The sequence below is a fragment of the Anomalospiza imberbis genome, chromosome 7 (genome assembly GCF_031753505.1).
Source record: "Anomalospiza imberbis isolate Cuckoo-Finch-1a 21T00152 chromosome 7, ASM3175350v1, whole genome shotgun sequence".
Classification (NCBI taxonomy): domain Eukaryota; kingdom Metazoa; phylum Chordata; class Aves; order Passeriformes; family Viduidae; genus Anomalospiza; species Anomalospiza imberbis.
This window is the reverse complement of record NC_089687.1, coordinates 4337508-4350796: the sequence shown is the minus strand read 5'-3', so window position 1 is coordinate 4350796 and position 13289 is coordinate 4337508. Positions and strand designations below refer to the sequence as shown.

Genomic DNA, 13289 nt, shown 5'->3' with positions numbered 1-13289 from the left:
GGCACAAAGGGTCTGTCACACCCTACCCAAGCAGGCCTTGTGACAGTCCTCTCTCTGTCAAATTAAGCCCAAAATTTCTGGTGGCAAAGCTCTGAAATTTAGAACTTACAGGAAGTTTGTTTCTTTGGCTATTTGCAGCAAGATTTCAGGTGTTTAAAAAATATTTTTCTAATACATCAGTTTGTCTTGTGGTACAAACTCTTCTACTTCTCCAGAGAGTTTGGGCTGTTCCAAAATTACCGCCACCACATGTCTAGTTCAGGTAAGCATGGAAAGCTTGGATGAATATCCAAATCTCTGTGAGGAGAAGTTCTGCAAAATTGAGCTGGAAGTATTTCAAGCAGCCTTACTTTGAAATTTCTGTCACTTCTGCTTCTGCTTGTATCTGTAAATACTGCAAGAATAACCTTTCCCATAGTATCTCATCACTTCAGATCTGGCAACATTAAAAGTAACAACACTTTTCTGAACATTTAGGCTATAGGAACAGATTTCTTTCAAGCACCGGGGAAAATTTGTGATTCTTATGTGATCTTCCTAGAGAAAACATTGATTTTTTTTTTTTCCTTTTAAATTCCGAATTAGACAGCTTTAAACTAAAATGTTACCATGAAACAAGCATCAGGTGCAGGTGTGAAATGAGTTTAGACTGGTCAGTCTTGAGGTGTTTGCAAAGCCATGGCTCTGCTCTGTACCTCTCTGCAGTAAATAAAGCTTTAGAATAAAGGAAGGAGGTAGAAAGAAATTTTTTTCTCCTTATGAGTAGGACAGGTCAGGAATAACCAAGCATTCTCCTCTAGCACTTATTAGGTCATATTTAGTGTTAAACCAAATAAATGCATGAATTATAAATTGTTATTAAATTTTATGCTGTTGTAAATTACTTAATGCCTTTGGTCTAATGTCCAAACCATTCTAGTCCTGCTATTCAGGGCCATAAGAAGCATTAGAAGTGCTGTGCATGGGATGATACTCACAGATTGTTTTTTAATACTGCATCTATATAACCAGCATTCTCCATCAGAAGGATTGCACTGCACAGAAAATAGAGGCAGGTGTCGTGGATCAGAAGCAATCCAGAAAGAAATGAAAGGTGCTGCCAGCAGGAAGACCTAGAAGTAGCTTTTTTTTTTTCCCCAGGCATGTTCTTTTACATATTCAACTGAATTTCTACTATGGACAACTGTTCCCAGAACATATGCAGGCCAAACTGTACACAAAGGATACTTTTAGCTTCAAGTTCCACTGGAAGCTGAGATATTGAATTGACACAGGAATGGTGAAAATAGACTCCATTTTGCTATCCCATATGATATATTGGGACAGAAGAACTTTTGAAACAACTGCTACCTTTTCTGAGACTTTCCCATGTAACGTAATTAGGAAACTGAGGGATGCAAGAGGAGGCATGACCATACGAAGTCACTTGATGACTTTCTTTTACCCTATTAAATGTGGTTTTGTTGTTTTCAATAATATCCCAGTGACATTTCCAATAAAGTTTTATTTGTGCAGGGAAGACCTGCAGAGAGCAGGTCATGGAGCAATACAGGATTAGAGTTGTTGGATCTGGAGTCATAAGATGTGGATGTGAGGAGTTCATCATTGTATCCACAAAACTTTGGAATTGTAACTCTCCCATACTCCTCTCTTTCTAATTCTCAGAACATTTCCAGCCAGATAGGAAAGCATTTCCAGAGGGAGAAGGTCTCTGCCCTATAGAGACCAAACAGATTTTCCCTGTTTTCCTTTGTCATCTGTGCTGCTCTTTTTAAGAGTTTAAAAACCCTTGCATAGAAGGTTTAGAATGTATATGTATAGAAGGGATCAGACTATGGGGTTATCATCTTCTATGAAATTCCAGAATAACACAAAGGAGGATTTTAGGCCCCTTTTAAATCCTCATTGATAACCACTACCAGTCCAGAAGAGGCACATAAATTTTCTCTCTTCATGTTTCACTCCATCCAATCCTGGAGAAAAATCAAGCAAAAATTTGTAAAGATTAAAAACATTTCTATTGAATATATTTGGATAAGATACTTTGCTGCCACTTGCTAGAAAGTGAGACTTGATATACGCCTTTTGTTATTCTATTTTATCCTTTTAATTTTTTTTTTAATTTTGTAGTGTGCTGTTGCTTGTTGAAAAGATAGAAAAAGGCTAAACTCAATCTTCACATCAATAAGCCACTCATATTTTTAGCCCATCTCTCAATGGACAGGAAATCACTGTACAAGTCTGTAAGGTGTTGTGGGGTGCAGACTGTATTTATGTGGGTCTGTGACTTGCTGTAAGTAGAGAATAACATATCCCTAATATGTGTGGAAAACCCTCAGCAATGAGAAATGAAGTACCACACTCCAGTACTTTAATTCTTAGGAACTGAGTCATCAAAAAACAAACTTTAAGCATGTTCTTAGACCCAAAATTAAACAAAACCATTGCTTCTGTACAATGGGGCAAGTCTATGCCCTCCCCTCTTGTTACAAAGTGCATTTCCTTGCCTGATCCATAATGCAATGGATGCTTTGTCTCTCCTCCTCAGGGGTGCTTAATGTTGCTGTTGCTCAGCTGTAATTCCATCAGCCTCTGTTGGGTCACTGGGAACTCAAAAACACAATCAGGCAGGTAAGACCTGCCTAGAACCACCTTTTCTGTATTGCACAAGCCAGAAAGAAATGATGTTATATGAAAACACGTTTTGTTCCTGCTGGTTATTAGGTTGGTACATGAGATTTCTGTTGTGAGAATTATGTACTAACCAAGAGTTGTAAAATATAGCCCTCTCTTAATATAAGAGAATAAATCAGAGAGGTTGAAATTGTCATCATGCCAAGGATCAGGTTAAAATCTCACAGATAACAGGTTTTTCAGCCCAAAGACTTGTTTAATGCTTTACTCTTGTATTGAGTTACTACTTAGATGGTCTGCTAAGTGATAGGACAAGAGGAAATGGCTTCAAGTTGTGTCAGGGGAGGTTTGTATTGGATTTTAGGGAAAATTCCTTCACTGAAAGGGTGATCAAACACTGGAACAGGCTGCCTAGAAAAATGGTGGAATCACAGTGCCCAGAAGTGTTCAAAAACATGGAGATGTGATGCTTCAGGACATGGTTTAGTGATGGACCTGTCAACAGATGATGTTAGAAGTATTTTCCAAGCTCAATTATCCTCTGATTCTATGATTAGGGTCAAGCTGTGTTGAGAAATTTGCCTTTATGTGCATCTTTTATAGAGACTGAATGATATACCTCAGAGCATAAAAAATTGTGAATAATGGTTCAGGCAGCTTATGCCACACATGGTGACAGAGAAATTCTGGACAGTGAGATGTGGCTCCAAAAAAGCATAAAAGATAATTTGCTCTTCTCTTTGACCACAGCAGAGAGAGGGGTGACTGTACATATAAATTGGAGTGGGGCATTTCTGCTTTTATTTGCAGAAAGTCCACAAGTACTGGACTAGAAAAGAGAAACTACAAAGCCAGCTTTTAGAGGACCTCCATGACCCTTGCTGTATGTTGTGTGTTCTGAGACACCAGCAAAACTCTAATATGGCTGCAACTGGGTAAAAAATTAAAAGAGGGTGTGATAATTAATGCTGATGAAGATGGTTTTTGTAGGACTTAGGGTGCATCAACTTAGAGATGAGATTGCAGTTTTGGGTGATAAGGGAAACGGAGCTGCTGAGTTCAGGACATTTAACATTTTACAGCGGGCTGAACCAGGCACTAAATTGTGGTTTATTTTCTATCTGATATAAACAGACAAAAGTGGGGTAAAGAGCCAGGCAGTGGTGCTGTTGTGTCATTCCTGATATCCTGCTCTGAATAAAGGTAGGAGTGATGGTTGAAATTAATCCTGCTTCCTAAGTACCTGATTTTTTTTTTTTTTTTTTTTTTTTTTTTTTTTTTTTTTTTTTGCAAATGAAAAGGCATAGGAAGGTTGTATCTGCTTTGTATTTTCAGTCCAATGGATTTCTGTGTTTTCCAGTATTCAGATGAACTGGCTTCAGGACACTCCTGGGCACCAGCCCAGGACACTGTATCCCCCAGCAGCCTTTCCTGTCTGTGTCCCTGCCCTGGGCACAGGGGTGTGGTGTGTCAGCTCTGAGAGCAGCACGGTGGGGATGGCTGAAATAAAATAGACACAGCAAAGTGCAGATAGGAATAATTAAAACCAAACAAACTATGGAGTAATTTACTGGCTATCCTCTCTCTTTACATGTAGCTTTTTCATTGGTGCACCTTTATTTTCCATCACTGTGTGTTAAGATCTTGCTGCCCCAAGCTGTGCCTCTGCAGAGATATCAGTGTAGCACAGGCCAAGGGCAAAACCTAGCAGCAGCACTATTTACATAGGTGTGTTAATTTTGGTGATAAACACTTTCACAGACACACTGACACATTCTCCTTAACAGGAGCTAAGGCTCCAACTCACCACATGTCTGGCATTCTCTTGTTTTTTTCAGTTGCTAACTGCAACTTCTGCTTCCATTTTTGTGGTTTTGCAAGCTCACAGGTCTGGTGTGATGTTGAACCTAGTGCTGATTTTTATCCTTCTGTGGTATTGTTGCATTAGGTTTCATCCATGCTCTTCAAGTACTGTGTGTTCTTGAGCAAAATACTTAAATTAGTCAATGCAACAAGATGCACTTCAATTTTGCAGTTTTTGCACTCTGCTGGGTCGAGAACTTTCATGTTTATTATGCTTCTGACTTGACAGTGGTGCAAGTCATAAGGAGAAAATGTGGGAGAAATTAAAAGCTTATTTAGAAATACTGAAAAAAAATAATATTTTAAAGTCCTAATTCTGAATAACAGATTTGAGAAGTTCTTTTAATTAGTTTTTTTTTTTTTTTCATTTTTTGGAGAAAAGTACATGTTACCACTGTTTAATGATAGAATCCTAGAATGATGTGTGCTGGAAGGGACTTTAAAGACCATCTTGCTCCAAACCTCTGCCATGGGCAGGGACATCTTCCACTACCCCAGGTTGCTCCAAGCTCCATCCAACCTGGCCTTGGACACTTGCAGGGATGGGGCAGCCACAGCATCTCTGGTACAAGATGCTGCTCAATTATCACTTACATTCTGCCTTCCACTGTATGTAGCTGCAGGAAATGCGGGCACAGCTCAAGCCAAAATTTGGAAATACTGCTATCTTCTTGTTTCTTGAAGAATTAATTCTCTGCCTTGTAGAAAATCTACATACTGACTTTAACAATACTGCAGCAAAACTCAGGAAATAAAGTTCTTGGCTAATACCAATCAATTCACTCATTATAGGGTCACTTTTTGGACAAAGCAGCACGTATAAAATGGATTAAAATGCTGATAAATTCAGTATGAAACTCATTCTAGGTCCATGACGTGCTGTAGGAGGGCAGTACTTACAGGCTGTCATTCTGAGACAGGAACCATAGTTCAGCTACAAGAGATGCAAGAACAGTAGGGATAAGAGAAATTCACTATCTTTATTTTTTCAAAAAGCTAAAAAAATGTATTTTTGCCTTTTTGATAAAAACTCTAAATTGCAACAGAAGGGTTTGCTTTTTTTGTTGTTTGCTTTGTCATCTTCTTTCTCTTTTCAAAAGCACAGAAAATAATTTTTCCCCATCAAACAAAAATAATTGACATATTTTCACTGTTATCAAATGCCATGATTCTGTGAAAGCTCTACTTTTAAATGAAACATTACTGAAAATCTTCTGGTGAATAGTTTTGGCTGTTCCCAACACTTTGTGGGGAAGGAGGAGATCTGACCTTCACCATTTGCTGTGCAATTCTCTAAACCTGGGCTGGATTCTCAGAAGTGGGATGGCTTTGCTGTCTGTGGATTTGCATCTGCCATAACCTTTCTGGTTTTCACCTCTACAACCCTCATTATTTTCACACCATGTGTTTGAAAGTCAGCTGTACATTTCGAAATTGGGTTTTTAGGCTCTTTAGGAACTGTCAAATGCCACTTGAATGTTCATCAGCCAGCTCTCCCCTGTAGCTGGTGCCTGAGCGCTGGCTTAACTCAATCTGCTGCACTATAAGGTTGCTATGCTACTTGCTGGAGCAGACTTAGATCCTCCTGGAGCACTCCAAACACGTGGACCCATCTATGGGAAAAGTCACTGCAAGAGTTGACCCACTGAGGCTACAAATTTTGTTAAAGGATGAGCCACTTCTTCCTTCAAAGAAGGCTTTTGACCTCCTGAAGTATCTCTGAAAGGGACTGGCTGTGTAGGACTGAATTGGTTTTGCTGCTGCAGCCAAAAAGGTGATTTTGTTCCTTCAGCTCAGTGGTGTTTCTTGCCCCATAAGTAAGTGATTCACCCACTCTCCAGAAACTGAATTTCTTCTTCCTCATGCCTACTGTAACCGCTTTTCCCCACTCTATGCATCAGTTTTTTCTTCCTGCATCATCCATCTGTCCTCATGTCAAGGATTTTTCTTGCCCCTGACTATTCCTCACCCTTTTCCAGCCTGCCCCTTCTGTTCCACGGTGCCCCAAACCAGGTATTTCCAAGAGGAATTTCGAGTGTGTACCCTTATTTCCCTTCTCTTAGGTTAATGTCTGAAAGTTGTCCTGCCCCTTTACTCCAGGAACATTCTAAACAACAAGGTGGAGAGGAGGGGAAATTTTGTCTTGGTTTAATGCCTTTCTCTAGCAAATCAACCATAGGAGGTTTCAAAACTGAAATTTATATCCAGATGCTAACTGTTTGCCAAAAGGCAGATTAGATAATTATATAATGGACATGGAGTGCCACACAAGCAGTTGCACAGGGCTTGGCAGCTCTGCCTTCCAAAGGAAGCGAAACAAATTCCCCTGCAAAACCAGCCCAAACTTGGCCCTGATGCTTCTAATAACAATTTGGAAGCACCAACTCATAAATGCAGAAGATAGGATTTTTTTATGTTTTCTGACAATATTTTATCTGTTTCCTGATGGCCTTCCCCTCTGTTATTAAAAAAAAAAAAAAAAATTAGAACAAAAATAAGCAAACAAAAAATAGAGGCAGGGCAGAGTATGAGGATTACCAAATGCTCCTTGCAAATGCAAATGTCGTGCTGTTGCTTTTGTGGAGCTCATATTCAGGGTGCCATCTACTGGCACGTAGGGCTGGTAACGCTGTCAGGAGTCTGCATGGAGCTTGGACAGCACAGGATTCCTACCTGAAATTCCTAAGGGCACAACTTTAGTACATTTCTTCCATATTATGCCAGACCTCCTTCATATTCTGCTGGATCTCACTGTGTTTTACACTAAGACAAATGGTGGAAATGCTCTGTTTTGGGTTTTGTTTTTGTTTTCTTTTATAGTAGTTCCTGTCATTTTAGTATCTTGGAAAGCCTCCTTGTAATACTCTGATGTATGCAAATTAGTTCAAATTTCAGGAAAACTAACCAAGGTTCAATGAGATTAGAACCAAGAGTTTCAGAAGTCTTCACAGCCCTGACTGTGCTCCTATTTGTTTTCCAGGGCGTGACTTTGTCACACTATTAAACTTTTTTATGGCATGTCATGTACTGACAACACCAGACAGAGACTACCTATTTAAAACTCATAATGCTCCCGAGAAGGGATATGTCAGAGCTTTATAGGTGGGAGATTTCAGAAGAAAATCTGAGCAATGTGCTCCAGCCAAACATTGGATCCGTGACAGAGCCAGCGCTGCTCTCGTCTCTCGAGTCTGATCCACTCTCCAGCCTGGAGCCTACTGAAAATCTGTTGAGAAGCAATTTTGATTTGATACCAACATGAAATACAAAATGATTTGACTCTCCAAGTTTAGTAGGAGGAAAAAAATAATTTCCTGCTTGGAGCTGCTGCAGTCCTTACTGCCAAAATGGCAAAGTACCCCTGTGACATGGATTTGGGTGCTAACCGCTCTGAAAGGTGGTGAGAAGTGTCTTGGGGAGGGAGAACACACAGTGCTGCCCACCAAAGATTCATGGAAAGAGTTTTCTCAAGTACAATACACCAACTCTGCAGCAGCCATAGGCAGGCATGCTGCTAAGTAACATGAAACAGCTTTAATCTAATTTCTATAACCTGAGGTTCAACTTCTGTGGGGATCCTTGAGTAACTGAGTCAATGCAGGAAACAGCCAATGGGCACAAGCTTTGTTTTTGGTATGGATTTTTTTGGATTAAATTCAGTGTTTCTATCATGGCACATCATGTTGAATGAGTAAAGAGCTAATATTAAAGCACTTCCTTCTTTCTTTTGTCGAGAATTCTATCACAAATGCATATAAATTCCCCTGAAGGTCCCAGCCCATGCCAGGGCAGTTGGAAATATGTGATTTTTAAGGTCCCTTCAAATCCTCAAAATAGTCTATGGTTGTATAAAAAGCCTTCTGGACATGGGCCAACCACTTCTAGGTGTTCCTACTTGAACAGGTTGGACCAGATGACTTACCAAGGTCTCTTCCACCCTCAGCCATTCTGACTGCATGACCTGTTGTTATCATCCTCTACATTTAGGGCAATTTCCTGTGAGGGATGGTTTTATCAGTGCTAAGAGTCTGAAGCTGTGGGAGCTGTGTCCTCCCACCTGTACAGGCTGTGGTCCTGCCCAGGGATGTGCAGCAGAGCTTCCCATCTCCCTCTCCCACCGTCACACCTGGACAACGTTTTATCTGCTCTACGACGTCTTCATAGTAATGGGCTGTCTTGAAATCAAGGAATTTAATTTTCAGAGCCTTCAGAAGTTGTGGGGATGTTGCTAGAAATAGCCATGCTCTCCAACCCTTTTAGAAAACGCTGATTTTTCAACAGTTTATACTATAACTGCACTTAAATGGATTTCCATTTCCCTGGCTCCATAGTTGGGAAACCAGCTATTTCAGCTTGTGTAGTATCTCTTCCTTACACATTTTCTCATGTGGTTACGCAGCAATATAAAGAGCCAGTTTTCTTGTGACTCTCAGTAGATTGCTGCACCCACGAGCTACATGTAGTAGTACGAGGGTGAGCAAGGGGGGAGGAAAACAGAGCAAGTGTTGTACATCACTGTCTTGGTGTTTTCTACAGGAAATGTAAAGCAACTTTTTGCCTACCAGAAATGTTTTGGGACTCTGAATATCTAGAAGGGAGGTAATTGAGTGGTTCTAACACCAAAATGGGAGGCTGAACAGCAGCACTGTGATCACTCTAGGTCCACCCCCATACAAGGGCTTGAGAGCTCAGCGATTTCTCAATTTCAGATTTTAAAAACAGACAGAGAAACAAAAATCTCATCCATGCTGCTGGTAAAATTGTGAAAATTAATGGCTATTTTATCAGCTCCAGGTTTGGCTCTGGGACACTAGCAGGGTTTCAGCGTGGCCCTGAGATGCACTTGTAGCTGGCCTGTGAGGGACTGTGGAGGTAAGATATGTTAATTGGCTTCACAGCGTGTCCTTTCCCTTTGCAAGATTTAAAATGTGTCGTGTGAGCAGGGCCAAAGACAAAGTGGAGTGGCTGCCAGCTGGACGTGGCAGAGGCTTGCAGGGAGATTACACCATGGAGGAGAATGGCTTTTGAGATAAGGATAATCTTTTACATAAACTAACTCTTCCAAGGCAGTTTGGATGGGAGGGTGATAAGGACAATAATAAAACTGCAGGCTGACACAGCTGATAGTTATCCTGGTGTTCAAAGATGATCAAGATCTTACCAGCAAGACAACTCAGCTTCTTCTCCTGACTGTAGTGACACAGACCTGGCATTGATACGTTTTTGTATGAGGAGTCCCTAGATTAATACTCTTATTTCACATTCTTCAGGTCAACCCAGCAACCATGGAAAGGTCTTCAACTTCTGATACAGCCTCTGAAAAGCCTAATCCTTCCCACCATAGCACGGGGGCTGTTCAAATGAGGATCAAAAATTCCAACAGTCACCATGACAGGCTGAGCCAAAGCAAATCTATGATTCTCTCTGAGAATGTGAAAGTCGCCGAGCCCGTAAGTAAAACACTCCTAATATTTTCTGAATCTTCCAATTTTTATAAAAGTCTACAGATTTATTTTATGTGTGTTACGACACTGGTTCCATTATCATCCTTTGAAAGGAGGGATTTAAAGTCACTAATATATTTTTAGAAGAATCTCTAGGCATTGGAATAACAATTTTCCTTCATGAAATACAGAATTTGGCTTTGGTGGCCATGATCATAACACCTATTCAGAATTTCAACTCTCAGTTGTAACAGCACTTAAGAAAGGCTTAAGTAAGTAGAGAACAGCACTTCCAGTTTCAAATGCATGTCACAGTTTCTCAAAAGGCAAGCTTGAAAAGCAGACAGAAGAAAACAAATGGAAATTTCAAACTCTGCAAATGACTTTGTAACAAAAAGTCTTGCTGTAAGACTGAATGAATTGTACAAAAATCAGACCCTGAACATGTGCTGTTATTTCAATAGTTAACAGAGTCAAAGGAGTTGAGTCATTTTTTTATCCATTAGCTTTTTTTTTAAATTAAATAGTTAGTGATGAACTCTATTGCCAGTTGCATCCCTGCCCCTGTACTCCTTGTGAGCTACTAAACAAACTGATTGGTATGAGTCTCCCCTGGTTAATTTTCTTCCATAATGGTGGCAACTTGCAGCTGAGGCCATATGATGTTGCAAAATTATTTATGCAATGCTAGCCACTTTTTTGGACTCCAGATCCATTTTGTTCTCAGAGAATGCAAATGAGGGGGAAAACTCTGTTAGCTGGGGACAGAGTCCCATATCTCAGCCACTTCTCACAACCATGCCAACCATTATTTTTTGCTGTTGATGTAATGGATTCCTATGAAATATTCAGCTTTTTTGACAAAGTTATTAAATGGAGGAAAGCCACAAGACCTCCAGTATTTCCTTTTTACTCAAAGTTAAACCTCAAAATTTAGACTTATTTAGAAATATGTTATTCTAGTGATTAATTTCTCTGGTGTAACTTAACTCATTTCTCCTTATATTTCTAGAGTGAAAAATCTGTTTAGATCTTAGCAGCTGATAAGATACTAATTTACCATTTATTTAAATTATATTCTTTGCCTCAGACACACTGCATATGTTTCCCCCTTTTATCTGACTTGCAGTGCTCCTCCACCAAAAACTTGGAACACTGCTTATAATAATTTACTGGGAATACTGTAATGTAATACCAGGAAGAACTGTACCTTTGAAAAAGTTTAAAAGTTAAGTATATTTAATGGTGCCTAACGTTTTATTGGCTGTGTTTAACAAAAGGCACTAGGCTGCAGTTGTTTTTGACAAGCATGAAAACATCACAGCATGAGACTGCAGAAGGAATTATGTAGAGAAATTACAAGTGATCCATCTCTCAATGAATTATCCACCTCAATAGCCTGCAGAACTCAGCTACCAATTAACACCTACTTTATTACATGTTGGGATGTACTTAATAACTTTCATGTGTTTATGCACTATTACCTTGACTGATGCCTCTTGTACAATTAGGCATAATTGGCATATCAATATGCAAAAGTTAAAAGGATTAACCCTCTTAAAACTAATGAGCATTTCTGTATCCAGCTGCTAAATGAGACAAAATTAGCATTTTTCACTTTTGGGCAGGATTTTATCATGCAGTTTCTCATTGTTGATATTACCTTGTTACATAACTTTAGTTTGGGGGATAGTATGCTGGACTGTTACAGAGCAAGGGCTCTAAAAAGTTAAATTAGACATAAATATTCACTGCCGTATCCCAACAACCACACCAGGTGCAATATATGTTCATTGGCTGGGAGCTGGAAAGTTGCTTTGTGTTACATTTGTTTAGTAGCTAATTACATAAAGGCGTAATTTTACCGAGTATATGTCATTTTACCAAGCAAACTTGGCTCCGACATAATAGATTGAAAGCTTGCCATGCTACTAATTTCCTTTCTGTTTCAATTCTTTTCATCTCTTTTTGCCATGCAGAATTTTCTGACTAGATATTGACAGGCTGAAAGTGTTTGGGCGTATTTACTTAAATAAGCCTCTTAAAGTTGTTTGCTAATGCCCAAAGTAAAAGCAAAATTCCTAAGGATCCGAATGCTTTCAACTGGGGGCTTTCAATGCAGCGAGTTAAAGGAACAGTGAAATACCAATTGTGTGTATCAGCCCTGTGCTGACATACCTGGGCATGTGACTTGGGAAGGATGTGGGGGAAAGTAATGCAGGGGAGTATCTCCTACCCTTCCAAGTGTCTTGAAAAAGAAGGGTCCAGCTGACACATGCATATATTTATACATATATAAATTTAATAGTATTGTTTTAAAAATCAAGGCGCTCCTCCCGTTGCACTTTTCTATACAGTCTTCACTTCTGCATTTAGAGGCATGCAGATCCTTGCTAAAAGACATATATTACCAGAATATTAATCAAAGCTAATTATTTTGTGCTTGAAGAGAAAAAGGATTTATCCTCATCTTTCTACTTGGAAATTTTCTGTTTTCACGGTCTGCCTCTGTTTAGATGATGGATATAATCCATGAAGCATCCATTGATTATGTTTATTTTCTATTTTACATTGACTGAGTATTTTTGCCCTATTATTGGAGAGATTTTTCTTTTGAAAAAACTAGAAGCAGCTGATTAAAGGATTCCATACCACCCTTTTGCTGTCCATGTTTGGTGTGTGCAATATACTCTGTTCTATTAGTAAATGGGTCAAATCCTTTTTACTCAACTTATGCAAACCCTACTGACTTTAGTGGATTAAGGCAATCAGCCTTTGGCACATTTTGAACAATCAATAGAAATATTGATTTCTAAAACTTATTTGGAAAGAGGAAATGCCCACTCTGGACAATAAAGGACGTAAACCAGGCACAAAGGTAGAAAGATGAGTAGTGATTTATAGAGGAGAAAAATGCCTAATTTTCTCTGAGGGATTTGCTGAAGTCTGAGGCATGTGCTGTGGTGCTTGTAAACATACCTGGGGCTATACTTTTGAAGGTGAACAGATTATTTTCTGTAGGGTGACAGGAAAGGATGTGCCTCATACATCAGCAGGGCCATATGCACGTGTGCATTTTATAGTGGTGCAGATGCAAATGTGGGAGGCAGGAACTAAACAAGCAAGAGATTATTGGGGGTTTATGTTATTTATTTCAATAGAAATGCCTGAGCTTTGTGCAAAGGTTGAAATTGATATTAATGTAGAGTCTAAAGAGCACAAATCATGAAGCTGGACACAGGCTGTGGCAAGTGAGGGCTCTTTCTGTGCTTAATGGTAGTGTCTGAACTAGCAATGTAAATGAATATTTGCTATTTTCATCTGTTAAACCCCAGGGAAGTGCATTTT

General features: G+C 39.5%; 1 protein-coding gene across 1 annotated transcript in view; it reads left to right on the top strand.

The window, feature by feature from the left end:
• Positions 1–13289, top strand: part of ARHGAP15 (Rho GTPase activating protein 15) — a 322109-nt gene that overhangs the window by 7379 nt on the left and 301441 nt on the right. Inside the window, exon 3 of the mRNA XM_068195158.1 lies at positions 9768–9947. Coding sequence (XP_068051259.1) covers positions 9768–9947 — 180 coding nt within the window. The remainder of the gene's footprint in view (positions 1–9767; positions 9948–13289) is intronic.